Raw genomic sequence first — 18,456 nt, 5'->3', positions numbered from 1 at the left:
CTTTATCACAAGGCACGTAAATCACTGTGTAAATGGCCAACATCAGTGTAGGTGATGGTGTGGAAAATCCACCATGCCACATTTCTGATTTGGGAATCGCGACTGGCAGCACTGTCCTTCCTTTGGCATCGGTGACTGAGCTCTGATGGTGGTGAGATGGACAGGGACAATCGAAGATGGCAACATCAAACACAGATCAAACCTCTCTGCTTGGGAGAAAATCAACTTTACACAGGAAGGAGGTGCACCCTGGGAGCCACACGGGCTGTCTAGAAATGGGTCACGATGCCTCCTTGGCTGTGTGGCTCTGGGGGCCTCACTTGGATACTCCCTTCTTGGCAGAACCTGCAGGATAAGGTTTTGTAACCATGATGAGCATCTGCAGCCTGAAGCCTCTCACATCACGGGCATCAGGCAGTGAATCCCCATGTCCCCATACTGGTGGTACCACCAAAACTCCCAACAGCCCCATGCCTGTGCAGAAAGCAGTGGGGCACTGCTGGGATCTGCCATCTCCATGTCCCCATCCACCCTGGGGGTGCTGAAGAATGGGTGGGTCAAATAAAGTTTGTTGTCAGTCCATTAAAGACCTTGTGATTCCAGTCCCTTTGATGCTGAGGTTCCCAGATCCACTGACGACGGTTTCTGCAATTCCAACATATCGATCAAAACTTCATTTTTGCAAATGAACATTTATGAATTCCCTGGTGCATCAGCACTCCTCATTTCTTGGTAATTCAAGCTACAGATAACAGTTTGATGAAACAAGCCACATCTGAAAGCAGAAAATATTGAAATCTAGAAGATTTAATTTAATATTTTTATTACATATTTTTGGAACCTTCATCATACCCCCGTCCCCAAGGAATTTAATTACCTAAGGAAAATTGTACTACTGATTACAAGATTGCAGGTTCATTTTCACTGCTGAGAACTCTTTTTTTTTTTTTTTACAGCTCACGTTACACTTGCATGACTTGTTTTGTAACATCTTGAAATTTTTAATGCCATGTTGCAGAAAGGTACTTATATAGAGAGAGATGAAATAGGCAAAATACTTGTTTTGCAGTCTTTTTGAAGGGAAAAATGTTAGTTTCTTAGTTTGAGTAGGCCTGCATATGGTTTCTTTGAGCTACTGGATAATGAGTTCACAGTGTGCTCCCAGGATCTGCCTTGCATTTGTCCTTCAGGCTGGGTGCAACGCGAGAAACTGAGAGAAGTGTCTTTAAAGCGTAAGAAGGAATGTTTCTATAGGAGAATAAAAATAAATTATGCAGAAATCGTGCATGAAATTAAACTGGCAAATATACTGTGGTAAATATTTGACAGAGAGGACAACATTTTAGTCAGAATCTCAGTTTTTCCAATAAATTATTGCACCTGGGCCTTGTAAATCATAATTCATGTCAGCCAGCACTGCATACTGAGTTAAGGTCAGGAGAGACTTCCAGATGTGTTATGATGATTATCTAACAATTCAGTTAATAGAGCCACAGAATTGGATAAGATTTTTGTCAGTTCCCGTGTCATAGCAAGAGAGACCTTTGACTGAAACAACATCATGAATATTGGATAAGATCCTGCAGTGCTGCTCCTCCATGTTATGATATTATCCAAGGATGAAGGTTATAAATACATGACTTGTACTGTTCATTTTCCAGTGGGTAAAAACAAAGGAAAAAACCCCCATAAACAAGTTCCAATACACAACTAGATATAATATAGCTTTTTCTTTATATATATATATCTGTATATATATCAAGTAAAAAAATCTAAAATAGTTGGAAGTAAAAAATGAAAAAATAGCTGATTGTGTTATTTTTTTTCTTTACAATGATATGGTAGCAAATACAAGACAAATGAGTAATAAACCTTTACATAAGGAGTTCTGGTCCCACCTCCATCAATAGGGCTTAGAATAGAATAGAAAATGGAACAAGGTGTGGGGTTTTTTTGGCTACAGCTTCTGCAAGAGACAAAGATTATGTTGATAGGACAGAAGGAGATTATAGCACTAAACAAAACACAACAAAACTCCAAAGTGTTTTCCAAAAGACCTTAAACACCATAGGGCATAATTTACTTCTGAACTGTGGGAGCAAACACAAAGCATCACCAAGTCCTGCTGAGGCTGAAAATACTGTACACTTATCTTGGCCTCAGTATACACCCTTTTTGTGCCATCTTACCACAAAAAAACCCCCCTTTATCAGTGCTTTTTTCCCCCCTGCAGCCATTAATAAAAAATCCAAAGCCATAAATCCTTTGAATGGACCAAGCCAGATGTGAGACCTCAATGATGCACAAGTGGTTGGCTGCCCTTCGTCCAGTGGTGAATTTTCCCCAGAATTCTTTACATTGAAAACGTCAATTGACTAAGCTTGGCAAATGGTCACACTGAGCCCTATTTTGGCTGTAGAAAAGAAAGAAGTACTAGTCCCAGCATAAAACAAGATCATATAGACAGTCAACACAAAACAGTAACTTCTTCAGTTGTCTGCATAATAATAACATCATGTTTGCATATAGAACAGCTTTTGCATTATTGCTCTACTTATAAGAATATCGTAAGGAACTTATAACAGACTTACACATTACAAACTTAAGGTTCTTTGGTGAAGAATGAGAAAACAGTATTTTCGCTGTAGTTAAATTTCAGAGAAGTTTTCATTCCTATCTGTTGATCCTTTGGATTCTCTCACAGAGGAGGGAGAGGTACTGAGTCAGCTTTACCATCGCGACGATGGCGACCCCGCCGATCATCATGCAGGTGGGCCAGAACAGGGAGTGGAACAGCACATTGGAGCTGTACAGTTTGGTTAATATCACGTTCTTCTGAACGCCCTCGGGGTCGTAGAAGCAGGAGAAGCGTTGGTACTTCCTGAAGTTTTCCATCACGACATTCACCAGAGACATGGATTCCTCATAATTCTTCCCGCACTTGGGGATGTAGGAACACTGGGAAGGAATCAGAGGGAGAAAAATACAATTCTAAGTCAGTCACAATGTCTGTTTTCAGGTGGCAAGCAGGAAAATCTCAAGATGATTATGCTTTTCATGACAAGAGTGGAATACTATTACGCTAATAATAAATTTATCACAGCAAAACTCAATATTTTGCACATCTACAGAATTTCCCATTGGAGAACCTCCAAGGGCTGTTCAAACATTAATGCTTTAATCTGCACAGTGCCTTGTGAGATAGGTGAATATATTATTATTACTAATTTACACATGCAAAAATAGAACTGATGAAGTACCTCTTCATCTTAAGTGGCACACATATGCTCGCAGTTAGATGGGTAATTGACTCTGTAAATACAAATCTGGTAGTTTAGATCTCATTTGGCTCAGATCGAAGTGATCATAGTGGGCACAGGAGTTCACTCACACAGGAGAGGGATGATGAGAGACCTTTATACAAATTTTCCCATGGGACAAATACCTCTATTAGAGACAAACAGTCCAGGAGAAAACGTAGTTTTCCTACTGACAGCCCAGAGGACTTTCATTCAGCCTTTAGCTGAAGATCAGCCTGGGTACTAGGATGGTTCTTTGTGTTGTTTTTGCTCTTGACCCCAGCATAAGTCCAACAGTTCCTTCTCTCTGAAGATGCTCCTTGAATTTCAGTCTCAGTCACAAAGGAAAAAAAGATTTGGGGGTGGCTCTACCTAGCACAGAGAATAGTTCCAGAGAACACTAAAGGCAAGTTAATAAAAAAAGCTACCTTATGGAGTCCATGCACTGAAGATATTCCATGGGACATGTATGACAGTAGCCCTGGGCTGCGCTGACCATTCCCTGCAAAGAGCTAGTGTGGGCTGGTGAGGTGGTGGGCAGGCATACAAGGGTTGAGGCCATATCTGGACCGTTTTTTAACTAGAGCAGAAACCCCTGAACTTGCTGTTGCTGCTGCTGGTCTGGAAGAAGACTGATGGGAGCAGCCCAGGGCCCCTCACTCCTCCTCTCATTCATGCGCTTACACCCCTCCAAACCTGATGGTTTTCTACACCTGCACAGGATTTTGATTAACTGCTTCAGGAAGGGTGGAAATCTGCTGCCAATTGACTTTTTATTTACCATGCATGGGGGGGGGAGGGCAGCAGGTCACTGCTCCCTCGTAGTTATGGGGTGACAGTGGGTCCCACCATGCTCCTACCTGCACTACCAAACCTGCTTGTCCTGGTGAGCACCTAACGTAGCTCCAGATAATTTAATGAGAAAGTTATTTTTCTAAAGGAAAAACTATGTTTTGATTACAATAATGTGACCCATGGCTTTTGATTATTATTGTTATAATGTGCATACTTTATAAAATGTCCCTTTGTTCTTTTTCATGACTCTGCTGTGACTTTTTTTGTAACATACTGCGACAAATCTCTAGTCCTAATTATGATCAAAGGATTAACCTCATAACAGGATTTGATTGATTCATTGGCAAGTTATTAGCACAGAATATGATTTGAAGCACACCAGGAAGATTGTCTGGCACTAGCAGACTGGAGCATTAATGGCAGAGCATGGCTGCACTGCCATTATGAATATTTCATAGAGTTCTAGAAATTAGCGATGGAAAATATCAGAGCAGCAATATCTCATCCATCTTCCTGCTGGTGCATGTCTGCTCTATCCAGGATATTCTCTTGTGCTCTGATCAGTTTTGCCTCAAATGTCCAAAGTCACAAGCCCTCTTCCAGTGCCCATGACTCTTCAACACATCATAATCTGCTAAGTAGGGGAAATTTCTCAGTAAGCATACCTCATTTTCTTTTAATAGATTATGTGCTATCACTGTCATAACAGCAGTATTTCATCTTCAAGTGGGGTTTTGTTGAGTTTTTTTTCTTGTTACTTTGTTGCTATACGTTTTTGTTTCTGGAAGTCTCATGAAGTATTCTGAGGGAGGCGATTAAATGAGCACTTGGCCACTTTTGCCACAACAAAATTTTGAGAGCACCAAGGCTCTGCCATGATGGTGTCTGCTGTGTTTCATGGTGATTAATGAACAAGAAGGAAGACACAATAATGGGATGTGTTGATGTTTTCTTTGTTTTGATTTTCAGTAGTTTTCTCCAATGCCTGGCCGGGAATTTTATATCCACAATTTTTATGCTGCACCTGTGAATGTAGACTACCGAATCTATGCTGGTTTATTACACTTCTGCATTGTCAAACACTTGGAAATCTGCAAGTAAAGAATGTCTGGTGCTCTACCTCAAGTGAGAGTTCTGTGATACAAAGTGACAAAAGTGGTTCTTGTATTACCTGCAATCCGAGCACAAGAAGGACCTACCAGAGAAACAGAACTTACTAAGTTTCCAACTCTACTTCCTTAATATAAAGGATTGGATAGGTATTCTGCCTGAACTACCTCTGGACACATCTGCTCCAATGCCCTGCTCGGTGCAGATTTGCTCAGGGACTTGTCCAGTCAGATTATGAATATCTCCAAGGACAAAGATCACAACTTCTCCAGGCAAGCTTGAGGCAGTTTTCTTTAAATCAACGATGTTACATTGAAAAAGCTGTTGCCAGAAAAGCTCCCAGTTCAGGCTGGGCAGTGAAATACATGACTCTTGTCATACATCTGTGGTTGGGACCGGTGTCCTTGCTGAACCTGGAAACTTAGACAGGATGTGCTGTGGCAATCTTTGTGAGAAAGTGGTCAGGATGTCAATTTACATCTATTTTGGAAAGTGCAACAGGTTTGGACCAAGGGTTGGAGCAGCTTCATTTCTTCATTGGCCTGATATGGATTACTCCAGACAGAATTCTCCAGTCCCAGCCTAGACATGGGTCTACTGGAATCCACAGCCGAGCACCTCTGCTCCTCCTCCCTGCACCAAGCAAACTCCCTCCTGGGTTATAAATACCTGAACCTTCGGTGAGAAACCCTGAGAACCACCATAATTTCTGAGTCTCAGGCAGTTACAGCTGATTCTGGTGATTAAATCCTGCTTGTTATCTCCCTTATGGAGCATAGATATAAATCAGCAGCAGCTCCGATGACACGAAAAGAATCAAAATGATATAATATGAGATCAAAATGAGGCCTCTCTAATTGCTTTAACTACCACAGCCCTTCCTCATGGGGACAGCCTGGCTCTGTGGTGCGGGCACGAGGAGAACTGGCCGATTTACCTCTTGCAGAGGCTGTTACAGCCTCTGGCAGCTGAGGAAGGAAAGTGTAGCCATGGAAGCATTTAAACCATTTCATCTGTAGTATTGACAAGGGGCTGGGCTTGTCCTAAAGGCTAAAGTATGCACAGCAAGAGCAATGAAAAGCCATGAAAAATCTCGTGCGGTTTTCTTGGAAAGACTCGAGCAGCTTGACAGGAATCTACAGACTTCCCACTGATTCCCACCAGAGACTGGCAGGAGTGTGCTGTAGATCTCAATATAAATTGCACCTACTCCTTACTGCACCTTCTGAGCTGACAGCCAGGTTAGACAGCAAGTCTCCTGGATAAATCATTATTTAAAATCAAAGTGGATTTTGCTCCATCCATGTTGGCTGGTGGGGAGAGGAGAGAGGCAGGCTCCAGGTGCTGCTGTGTGTGTGTGTGTGTGTGTGTGGTGGTACTCAGCGAGCAGAGAGGTTGGTGAGGGGGTGCTGACCTTTTGAAGGTCACTGTTGTTGGCCTCAGAGGGTAAGAACTGTGCTCTGCAACATCTCCAGTGATGTCAGAGCTCAGTGAGCCAGGGACAGCTTTTGTATTTTGTTTATTTAGCAAGGAGAAAGATGGGCAACACAGAGATGAGCAGGTGGATGGAAAGACACAGCTAGCACCCAATTGGAGCATCACCATCCAGTGCTGCTCAGGACTGCTCATCCTGCTGCGTGGGAATGCTCTCTGGCCAGGGAAGAGGGAGCTCCTGTCCAGGATGCTGAGGTGGGTTGCGCTGATCTGAACTTGGAAACTCTGCTGAACTGAGCCAGGCACAAGAAGCCAGGTATTTTATTTTTGCAAACTTCCATTCAAAACTGCATTTGGATTCAGGTCACATAGCCAGCAGCATGTCAGGAAAACCTAGGAATCCTCCTGAGAGCAGAGATTAACCTGTAAAACAACCTTGGTCTGGAGAAGTATTAACTGTGCCTACATTAAATTAAAAGAAGGTGCATCTGGGAGAATATCAAAGTCCATTTCAGCAAGCAAAAATCATCAATAGCAGAATGTGGAGATTTATGCCAAATCTCTTGATTTATTTGAATCAGCGAAGCACAGAGATTTATCTGATCTGTCCTAATCAACCTGCAATGTGAGTGTCATGATTTTGCTTGTGCCCAGCAGAAAGTGGGGTGTGTCCTACCTGAGGCTGCATGGGCAGTGAGTGCCTCTTCCTGCACTGATGCCAGAGAAGAGGGGAAGGAAGGGGCACTCATCTCCATTTCACACTTCACATCCAGAGGACTCCATCTCTCAGCCACAGGAGTTAATTATCCAGCAGAATAAGCAGCCTAGTGCAACCATGCCGTGCTTTGACTAATTTTAATATCACTTCATCTTAATATGCAGAAGTAATTTGGTCTACTGACTGACTGCCATAAATAGAAACACAATAGGTTACGTTGTGAGCAGGCTGAACTGGGGCTCTGCTGTTCCAGGCTGTGCTTTGCCCATAGTTTGGGGTTCAGTGACCTTGGATAACTGAGCATTTAATGCAAATCTGGCACCTGTAAGTCTAATGATTTCACTGTGTCCCAGCTCACGGCAACTTGCAGTCCTGGGGACCCAGGCACTGTAGATATGGAGGAAGGTGGGGAGTGGGACATTTCTTAGTCCAATTCTGTCTTGCTTTGTGGAAGGAGCAAAAAGCCACCTGTGAAGGTGGCCTCTCTCCTGGGTGTGATGCACTGCCCTGCGTCAGCCACACAGCTGTGGCTGTGGCTGGCAGGGAGGTGCCTTCTGTGCATCTGCTGCCTCATTACAGCCTCCAAAAGGAGCTCTCTCCATCCCACCTGGATAGAGTTAAGCTGGAGCTTGTACTTGCTGAAGCAGAGAAGTGAATTCTTCTGCAGATTTGTTCAAAATAATTTTTTCGGTTCAATGTCTGGAACAGGGGAAGTTGTGCTATAAAATTAGCTGATTCCTTAGCTTGTTCACACCCCAAAGCCAGGACTTTTATTTTTGTGCTGCTGCTTTTATCTCATCAGTCCTCACTCAGCAAACTTTTAGGATCTTTGCACCATCAGCAGTGGCACAGCTGACCTCAGTGGAGATGCTCAGGGTGCCGAGTTTGTCACCAGAGATGGAGATGGGGACACATGTGCTGTTGGACACAGGGCTCTCATCTCTCCCTGCCACCTTGGCTGGCCCCACAGTAATGATGCCATTTCCATTTTCACCACTGTGGATGCTCCATGCACACTGCTGGGAGAGCCATACCTGGGTGGGAAGTCCACAGCTCAGAAAGAATATCAATGTGACAAGCCCTTGGTGCTACCCTGCGCCTGTAAAGCACTTGCAAAGGAGGAAGGAGGCTCCAGCCTTCGAGGACCGCACCCTGTGTGGCATGAGCTGTACTCCCCACATGGGATGGAGGTGGAAAACTGCCCCCTCCAGACATGTGAACTCAGTTTGTACACCAATTTCTGCCTTCTCTGCTCTGTATTTCCCAGTGAAGCAGAAGCTGGAAGCCTTATGTTGCTTTAAACTGAGGAATGTGTATAACAAGGTGAGCAGCCCTCCAGAAACCCATTTAGGAAGAAATTTTATTCTGTGCTCCTACCTCGGAATTAATTTTCATTGTTTCCTCGGTGTGGTAGAGCAGGAGCTTCTGGCCAGAAGAGGTGAGATTAACATACACCTGGAGGCAGGGGTACTGAGAGATTTTCCAGCAGTCTGGGCCACAGTTAAATGAGCAGTTGAAGGTTTCTGTGATGGATGCATTGAGAAGTGAGCACTGAGTCTCTTCTGTCCAGACACTAAGTAGGAAAAAAAGAGATATTAGAGCATGGCAAGAGTGGGCAATAAGCACTAAACACATCTCAGGCTTCTCATCAGGGATATACTGGGGGCATCTTGTAGGAGAGAGTACACATGGCAGGGCTCTGAGCAAAGCCTGGACTGTCTTGCTTCACACCTCACAGACAGTGTTTTATTCTGTTTAGGCTTTGGGCACAAAATTACCCTATTCACCTATGTCCATGTATAAATGAAAAGGGAACTGCAACTTTGATTCTGGAGAAGGTGTATTTGAAAGAGTGTCAGCAGAGACATAGAAGAAAACTGAGCAGCTTGCCCTGGGGAGAGCACAGTGCACACAGTGCTGCATGACAAGACACCCCGGGCCAAGACTTGAGGGTTAACCACCAAGTCCAGGTCAATTTAAAGGGAAGGTCGAGAGGACAATTTTGAATTACCAGGGTATGTATACTCATAGGCATGAAGACACAGTAACTCACAAGTGGTACCCCATGCAGTTTGACCTATGGAAAAGCTTTTCCTAGTGGCAGCTTGCTGTTTTCTGTAAATTAAGCCAATAGTTGTAATCATTCTGGGGGATTGCATCTTATCTCCAATTCAACAGAGGCTAAAACTGCAACGATGGAGCCCGGGTGTGCACCAGCAATGTTCACTTGGGTATCTGGCATGTATTTAAAAATCTACTGCTGCATTTTTCTTGGGGAAAGGGCACATTGAGGGCTCTTCAGAAAGCCCTTTATGGGCTGGGGGAAGGTTTCATCCAGGGTTTCCCTCAGTCCCTCAGCTCACCCAGAGTGTGGCTGTCCTGCCCCACCACGAAAGGGCTGAGGGTCTGTCTGCCCCTCACCAAACCTACAAAAGGCTTTACACAGTTGGAGGTATCAAAGATTTCTGACTAATTCTATTGCTATCTTTCTTTGGCAGTAATTCTGCTTGTGTATTCCATTTTACATTTATATTAAATTATGCTATGATTTCTGGAGGGAAATCAAATGGAAGGATTTTTTTTCCCCTCCTGGGCAGTATTTGTTGGAGGGGTATTGCTGTAAAGGAGAATAACCCCTGAGGAGATCTGGCTGTGTGAAGAGAAGTGACAGCAAAGACTCCGGGGTTGTCTTCTCCTCACTTTCACCTTTCTGGCTGCTGTTTTATTCATGCAAGGGAGTAATAAAGTAACACCTACCTACCACACACTTGTGAAGATGGAATATTTGATAATCTGTAGGTGCTTTGATATCTTCTGACAATTTTTTCACATAGCTTGTAATATAAATCATCTCTTTCCACATGAGTGATTTTGACCTTAGCAGCCTCTGCAATTGACCCTGATATTGCTGAAAGGTCTGGGAGAGCAATTTGGAATAGTAAATGCTCTTGGATACTTAACAGGTCTTGAGCTCAGTTTTCAAAATCTGAATTTTGTCTGGACTTGAAAATGTACAAATAACTTTATCACATAAATAAAATGCTGCAAATTAGTACAGCTCATCCTCGTCGCTACTTATTTCTTATCGTTGCAGGGTCAAGAAGGAATATTCCCTTGCAGGTGCACCAAAATAACTGAGGATGGTCATACCAATTAACTGTGGGCACTTACTGTATAGAAGCCTGCGGTGGATAAGCCAAAATGTGCCAGATATTGGCCACTGCCCCAGGGTAGTTTGGGGCATGGCTGACTAATATTTTGATCCCCAGTTATACATTTTTCATTTTCCTAACTCCACCAATCAGGGCAGTAAAAACATCACTGACAGCCTTATTACAGTCTGGGCTGGGTTTTAAATAGGAGTGGTGCTTGAAAACTGATTTCAAATGCTGCTAATGAATCACAGGCCAAACCCTCTGCTCAGTGGCAGAGGAGGAAGCCAGAGAAAGCCTCAGAAAAATTAAGTACAGGACAGTAATGATGAAAGATGATCTTTCACTTTCAGCAAATTACTATATTTCATGAGAATTTCACTTGTTAAGATGAAAGTAATAACCTACATGTAAAACTACAGGCTACAAAGAGCTTGATTTCCTTCCCAAATTAATTCTACATCCTTCATTTGAAAGCGTGTTGTTTCTCGAGGCTGTGAAATATTTTTACCTTTTTGTCCTGAGTCTGGGCTTTGCAGCAACAGCCCCTGAGAAGCTTATAGGGTTCAGCAGACTGCCGACCAGCTGATATGGATATTATACTGGTGTTAAGCTGTGCCAAGTCTAAAGCCTGTGGATCAAGATTTTGTCAAACAGGGATCTAATACTTCCCTCACTTTCTGCTGGTATTACTTGAATTGCTTTCACTGTAGCTGTGCCTAATTTGTACTGGGGTAAGGTAAGGAAGAGCAGCCAGGCCTATGTTGACCAAAGGAAAAATTATAAAACTTTAATAAGAAGAGTCAAAAGAATAAGCCACATGAAGTCAGCTGGAGCAGAGACTGTGAGATCAGGGACCATCAGGAAATTACCTTTGCATGTAGGAGCGCAGCAGCGTGATTCCCAGGAGGAAGTACATCATGATAGAGCACACCATCATGGCCAGCCCAAGGAGTATGGCCCGGTCTTCTCCAGCTTTTAGGGCTGTGACTGTTTTCCTTTTGTCCAGTAGATCGTGATCCCTGATTTTTTGGTAAATATTTCTGAGGTTGAAAATAATACATTCTTATGTGAAGTTCATATTTAATCAATGAAGCCTCTACAGGGTGGGCAGTTCCACCTCCATACCCATCTTGTGGGAGAGAAAGGCATAAGGGTCCTCAGGTGTCCTTTTTCAATGGATTCACTCTGACCTGGTGGAAACTTATTCATCTCCAAAATAAATTACAGCCATTTCTGAAAAGGTAAAAACCTCTTACAGCAAATACAAAGATTAGACACTTGTGCCAGCTCAGTAAATCCTCCTTTGGTACAGCCTCTTTGGCTCAGCTGAATTATACCATAGGTGCGTTTGACCTGTCAATGCCATCTTAGGCCACTAGAATGTGTTCAGGTGTATGAGGTGTCTTTTCTTCAGCTGAATATGGTAACAGGTCTTATGTTACCATACGTAGAAAAAAAACTGAAGGAAAGTAGTCACTAACATTATCTGAAAGGACCACGTTCTGTTTTGATTCCCTACAGGCTACTGGTTTGCTCAATTTTCCTCCCTAAGTGTGACTCAAAGCTCATGAAACACTATGGGGATTTTGGAATTGATTTCTGTGGGTTTTTTTGATTGTGAGCTTATTTACTGCATTCATAATAGTATTTCTGGTAGCTCAGTTACTCATTACAGTGAAAACACTCACAGAAAATTATCCACCAGAGCTATTTGTTCTAGGATTAAAAAAAAAAGATACAACAAACCATTCCCCCTTCAGCAGAGAGTCCTTTGCATTTTCTAACCATAAGTCCTTCTTTCATCTCCAAGCCTTTGATGATTCAATGGGTCATGAGGACACAATGGTGAAGAAGGAAATATTTGAGTACATTTCAAACACACTCAAACTTTGTGGGTTTAAAATGTACTTACAGACCTGAGGCTGGTCAAAATCTCCTGTGTTTTCTGTTATGGTTCTTTTGAATCATCCAGGCAGCACCCGAAGCATGTGAACCGCACACCTCTGAGCCCTGGCACCACCATAACATGGACACAGTAGTACACGTGGAAGAAGTTCCTCTTCTACTGTCTGCAAAACGGCAGGTGAGCAACATCAACATCACTTTGGGCTCTGGCAAACCCACCACTCATTTAAGCTGAAACCACCAAGCTTCACTCAACCGTGGAAAAAAGCACTGAGTCAGATCAGCCAGAGAACTTACATTGACTATTAAGGACAAAGAAATAGAGTTAGACAGATATAAGATCATACATAAACACAGTAAAAAACCAACAAAATATATGTTTAATCATAGACTCCCTGAGATTGGAATTGAATTTGTATTTAGATGATGAGTCACAGTCAGGAAAAGCACATATGGTGTGGGGTTTTATAGCAAAAATCTTGCTGAGATGGTACTGCAATCAATAATCTCCTGTACCTAGGACCTCTTGAAGTTTCTCCATCCAACTGTAATCTATATCTTTGGATGTCCATGGTTTCTCTTCAAAACCATCCTTTAAAGCTTGTCAATGTTTTCCTAGTTGGAAATGAAACGGTAGTTCAGCCTGTCAAAATTTTCTCTGTTGTTTGGTGGAAAAAAATATATATTGTGAGCTGGCAGATGCAATTGCCTTCAAAGAAGTAATGTAGAGTAATAATCTAATGTTAGTTTTCTATTATTATTTATCAAAATGTATTTAACTCTGAGAGCTGCTATTAGGATTTGCATTGCTCCCAAGTGGAAGCAGACAGGAAGGCAGAGATTGTCATGCAGTTCCAGCACATTAACCGATCACACAGCATAACTTATGTTGGCACGCAGACATAAAACAGACACAGTGCAATCGCTCACTAGTGCCATTGGAGCAGCTAGGACACAACAGGGATACAAATGGACAATTTAGAAACAAATAGCTAATTGAGAACGTTTACAAATACTTCCCATGTGGCCTCGAGCCAAGAAACATGCCATCAGAGGTAAGAAAAGGATGGGCTGAAGGGTACATGGCAGAAATGAGCTATCTGTCAGGTGGCTGGCAAAGGGGACAGTGTGTGGTGACCACCTGCCAGGTGGATCCTTCACGCTCACCTGCCATAGCAAATAAAGCAGAAGAAAGCTCTGCCTCTGAGGTCAGGCTCGGAGCCCTGGTTCAGTTGCTCTTTTGCAAACATTTGTTGTTCAAAGCCCCAAACAACAGCAAAGTGGTAGCCTGGTGCACCTCACTGAGGAATTTTTTTCTCCTGAATCCCTGCCGGTCATCAGCCTGGTGACCACCCACTGAGGTGTGTGGTGGCGTGGCACGTGTCAGCGTGTGACACACCAGTTCCATCACAGCCCAGGAGACGTGCTGAGTAACCCTCCCTCCTCTCCTCCTCTTCCTCCTGCTCATGCCTGCACAGGGAGATGCCAATTTTCTCTGTAGGGTACTGGGAACATATGCTATCACCAAACTTCAAGTTTTTGCCCGTTAGAGCCCTGGTTTGGGGAACACAGTATGTTGTGTGCAATATTTGGCCAGTAGGAGAGCAGTCTCAGCATCTCCTTTTCTGGAGCCATGGCCTGGGCACATGTATTTGCTGCTGCCTGGGGTGGATTTTGTGTACCTGTGAACTTTTGGCACAGCCCAGGGACCTCCTTCTGCTCGGTGAGCTGGAAGAATGCTGTGCTTAGCTGGCTGATTTTGGATCCCAGAGCTGGACAGCCACGTTTAGCTGACTGCTATGGGGTGTTTAGGTACAGGTCACTGCATGTCAGACACTACTCATCTAGGTGACTCCATCTAATACTTGTGATTACCTGTGAAAACTTCCCACATATGACATTGAGGGGGGCTGCTTGCTTTTACAGAAGTCCCAGGTGTCAGAACATGGGGTCTCTCCACCCTGTGCAAAGACATTTAATAGGAAGCATGCCTCCAAGGACAAAAGGTCTTTGCTCCTTGATCGTTTCCATACTGAAGTTCTCCCTTGCTAAATCTCCATGTTCCTTTTGCCAAGTTGCTCAGAGGATATGGGCTGGCTGCTCTACCCGGGCTCAACTGCCAGAGAGGAAATCTCAGCCATGACCATGCCTGCTGGGGACAGAGCAGAGAATTCCCTCTCCGCATCTCTCTGCACAGCAGCAGTGCAGGGATCCCTCTGCAGTGTGGTCAGCAGATCTTTACATGATCTCCTGCTCCAAAATAAGTAGATCTAGGAGCTCTGCAAAGGGTGTTATTTCCTCATGGGAAAGCTAAAATAACAATAACCAGGCATCTGCAATTACTTCATTTTTTTTTTTCCAAATAAACACAGATTACCTGCCTTCAAACCCCTCCCCTTGCAAATGGACCACAGTGAGATGCTGAGAGAGGCACTGCCTCCTCCAGCATCATGCAGTCATGGTGCTTGTTAGATGGAAGTGCCCGCTTGTCTAAATAATTCAGAATGACTTTGAATTCACATTCACTTCTCTGATATCACAGCTGTTATGCACATCTCACTCAAATTACCGCATGGTGAGGTGTTTACTGACATCACAAATCCTTGAATGCAATGGTCAAAAACCCGTCCTGTATCTTACCTGCAGAATTCCCAATGCTCAGGAACTTTTCTGCTCAGAAGCCAACTTCCTTATGTTTTTCTTTACAGGTATATTTATCTGCATTAGTTTTTGTTACTAGACCTATGGCAACAGGAAATGTCTCTGGAGCTCTCAGAAAAGTCTCAGTGATGGTTACAGAAGGATTCTGATTTATATTAACATATTTTGTTCACTCAATTCCTTCCATCTTCCCCACCAAACTGGACCAAACTGAACCAAACCAAATGAATGCTTTGGTTTCCCAAGCTTACAGTGCTGTGGAAAGCCTCATTGACATCTGAGAAAGAATGAAGATGACTAGTTTTTCAAAGCATAAGAAGTGGCAGCTGGGGAACTGTCGATGGCTAAAACACCAATGAAATACAGATATTTTGGTCCTGATCCTCCAAAAAAAGATTCCTGAGAGAGATACCTTCCACCCAGGAGGAGGTGATTCCTCTACAGCAAGTGACTCATTACAGCACAGTTAATATTAAAGTGCAGTCCCTCAAAGGTCTGTGGTTGTAGAATGTGTTAGGTGACAAATTTGCTCATCTACATGACAATCTTCCTGTCTGAATTCTAAAGAACAGAATTCCTGGGAAAGGGTCATTTAAGGCAAGTAATTTCTCTCAAAGGTACCACCTGTTTGATATAATGATGGTGACCTTACATGTGTTGAAATCACTACCAGACACTGGCAGGTGAGTTTCTCCCACTGGCAACACTCGCTCTGTGTTCACACCTCTCCTCTGCAGTCCTGAGGCTGCCATCAGCACTCTCTTATTTCCATTTTCTTTTCCTCCCTTTCCCTCCTGCATTTCATTAATCACTCACAAGGTACAAACAATTCCTTCTGTACAGTTCCACAGGACCACTTCGGAAATAAACCCACTCCAAGGCTTGACAAGGCACCTGAATTTCCCATGGCTAGTGTGTAAGCATAGAGATACTGCTCCCTGCTCCCTATTTCTGCAGGCAGACAGGGATGAGCTCTGCTGAGGGTTTAAGCTGACCAGACGCCAATGAGTCCTGTTTAGCACAGCCCTCAGCCCAAGTTAATAAGCCCCACTGCAAGGCATGATGAGAGTCAAAGGTAGTGCTAATCAGGAGCACTTGGCTTCCAGCCAGCCCAAAGTGTGGGCAGATATCTCCTCCAAGTGTCTAACCTTGGACCATGACAGTGTTTTAATGCAGGAGAACATTAGCCTGGGGAAAATTCAATTAAAGAAGAGACTTGCAGAAGTACAGGATGCAGTTAGATAACCAGCTCCAACTGGAAGTTCATGGAAACCTGCTTCCAAGCTGGCCTTTTGATCTTCAGAATACCTGTTTGGGATCAGATTATCCAATGAGCTGAACACCTATGCAACCTTTGCAGAAAAATTCAGCAAATGGGCCAGTTCTCCAAAGAATCTCAGAGTCCTGAGGGCAGCTCTGCTGCCTGAATTCAGGAGCGCATTTTCCCAAGCAGATGCCAGCAGTATGTCTCATTAGAATAACTGAGGAGTGTGTTTTGCTAATTGGCACTGTAGATGCACTGATATATGTTTTTGTTTCACTGGAGTCTGATTTTTTGTGATTACATGTAATAGTGACTGCAAGAGGAACTGAAGGAGAGGAGGGAAGGGGCAAAAGAAAGAAAAGAAAGGCAAATGTGTCCTTGTTGTGACAAGACAAGCTGTCCAGCAAATCTTACTACAAAGGAGAGAGATTTTGGAAGGATGTGTCTGAGCATTACCGACAAGTATTCTTTCATCATTGATATTTAACTTCTTTCATTCCCAGCGGAGCACTGCCTTTGTCTGTGGACTTCAAACCTCTCCTTCCCTTTCCTTCTTTTTTGCGTATTTCCTTGCTCCTCTGGGAGATCCAGTAACTCATTGCTGTCTCCTTCACCCTGTTCCCTCCAGCAACACTACTTAAGTGGGCTGGTGAGCTACCAGTTCACTTTCAAGCAGCTTAGCATCCTCCAGCTACTGTGCAATCCTGTCACATGTGTCTGTATAACCAGAAAACATCTCTGACAGCTGGATGCATCATCCAGATGTGTAAAAGCCATGTGGGGCAATGATCTGGCAGGGGGACAGGAAGCACTGTGTGTGTGTGTTGTCTGGAGAGGGTGCAGGAGCAATGTGGCCAATGGCTGGAAGCAGGTAGGACACCTGCAAAAAGCATAAAGGCTTCACAGGGGTTGGAACTGGGACTGCAAACCTGGGACTGTGGGTTAGTGCACTTTTAAATGTGTGTGTGCTGCCCTCAGAGATGGTCACAGTGTGCTGCTGATATGTGAGAATAAGGAAGACTTTGGCCATGGCTATGGCATTGCCCCTCTGCTCTATTTTGGCATGGCATATTAATCCTGGCACTCACTGGCTGATCCTGTGCTCAGTGGAGCAGCAGCCGGGGTTGTGAGGCACAGGATGGACATCCTTTGCATCCCTCCTCCTTCTCCAGTGCCACCACCGGGGAGGAGCCACAGGCCACACTCCTGAAGATTCAAACCCATAAGAGACAATCAGCACAGGTGCCGTTTACCTTTTCTCATCATGTCTGTAAGATGTAGAGCTCCGGCCACTGGTCCAAATAAACATTTTAGAGGGTTGCCCAGTGTTGGCTCTGCTCGCTGCAGTGGGATGATGGAAGGACCTGGGGGAAGAGGGACAATTTTTGTCACTGCCCATCCAATGTGGCAGACCACATAACATCCAGCGTGCCAAATCCCCTGTGGCCATGCCCAGTGTGCTCTAAAGACAAACTGTTTTTTAACTCAAGGTGAGATGTAAACTAATGGGGATGAGAAATCAGTGAGTGAGAATGGAGAATAAATCCCATTAGCTCCACTGGTAAAAGGTGAGGCTGGCTAATCAGGCTTAGCTGTGCTGCACACTGCAAAGGATTTGCACCATGGACAAAAAATCATCAGTAAAGAAATGGTAACAGCTGCATCCAGTGTTCTTATGGCAGTATTTCTGGGAGACAAAATGGCTATTGTTTAAGCACATACACACTCATTACAGGATTTGGGTTGTTCTGCAGCTCTCAGTAAGATGAGACTCTCAGGGAAGGTGTCTGAATGAGGCACAAGTATGAGATGTAAACACAACATTTTGTGGAAATGTAACTGACGTGACAAAATGTCTTTTTCCATGGAGAAATTACTGTCCTGAGGCCATTTGGCCAGATCAGTTAGATCCCTGCCCAGGGGTGTCTATGTTTAACTGCAGGGTGTGACACCTACTGCCTTCTCTCAGGGTCTCAGGCCATATTGAACTTGCTATTGAGGCTATGGCTCCTCTCATAGCCCCTTCTAATCTCCTCCTGGTTTTAGTGAGGCTCAGTTAAAAATCTCCATTTCTGAGAACTGCACCCTTTCTATGAGGGCTGTATTTTGCATTAT

General features: G+C 43.9%; 1 protein-coding gene across 6 annotated transcripts in view; it reads right to left on the bottom strand.

Moving 5' to 3' along the window:
• Positions 1 to 806: 806 nt before the first annotated feature.
• The window catches only part of LOC116791829 (calcium-activated potassium channel subunit beta-2), a 146,034-nt gene continuing 128,384 nt past the window's right edge, over positions 807 to 18,456 (bottom strand). For 3 of the 6 annotated variants that reach the window (XM_032698213.1, XM_032698210.1, XM_032698211.1), the window contains exons 2-5: positions 17,595 to 17,705; positions 11,381 to 11,551; positions 8,734 to 8,929; positions 1,949 to 2,958 (exon numbers count right to left, since the gene is read on the bottom strand). In XM_032698213.1, the coding sequence (XP_032554104.1) occupies positions 2,674 to 2,958; positions 8,734 to 8,929; positions 11,381 to 11,551; positions 17,595 to 17,650 (708 nt within the window). In that variant the 5' untranslated portion in view covers positions 17,651 to 17,705 and the 3' untranslated portion in view covers positions 1,949 to 2,673. Of the gene's footprint in view, positions 2,959 to 8,733; positions 8,930 to 11,380; positions 11,552 to 17,594; positions 17,706 to 18,456 lie in introns of all 6 variants that reach the window. The other 3 variants (XM_032698212.1, XM_032698209.1, XM_032698208.1) reach the window with 2 other exon arrangements.

Source organism: Chiroxiphia lanceolata, chromosome 10, assembly GCF_009829145.1.
Source record: "Chiroxiphia lanceolata isolate bChiLan1 chromosome 10, bChiLan1.pri, whole genome shotgun sequence".
Classification (NCBI taxonomy): domain Eukaryota; kingdom Metazoa; phylum Chordata; class Aves; order Passeriformes; family Pipridae; genus Chiroxiphia; species Chiroxiphia lanceolata.
This window is presented reverse-complemented; position numbering and strand designations above follow the sequence as displayed.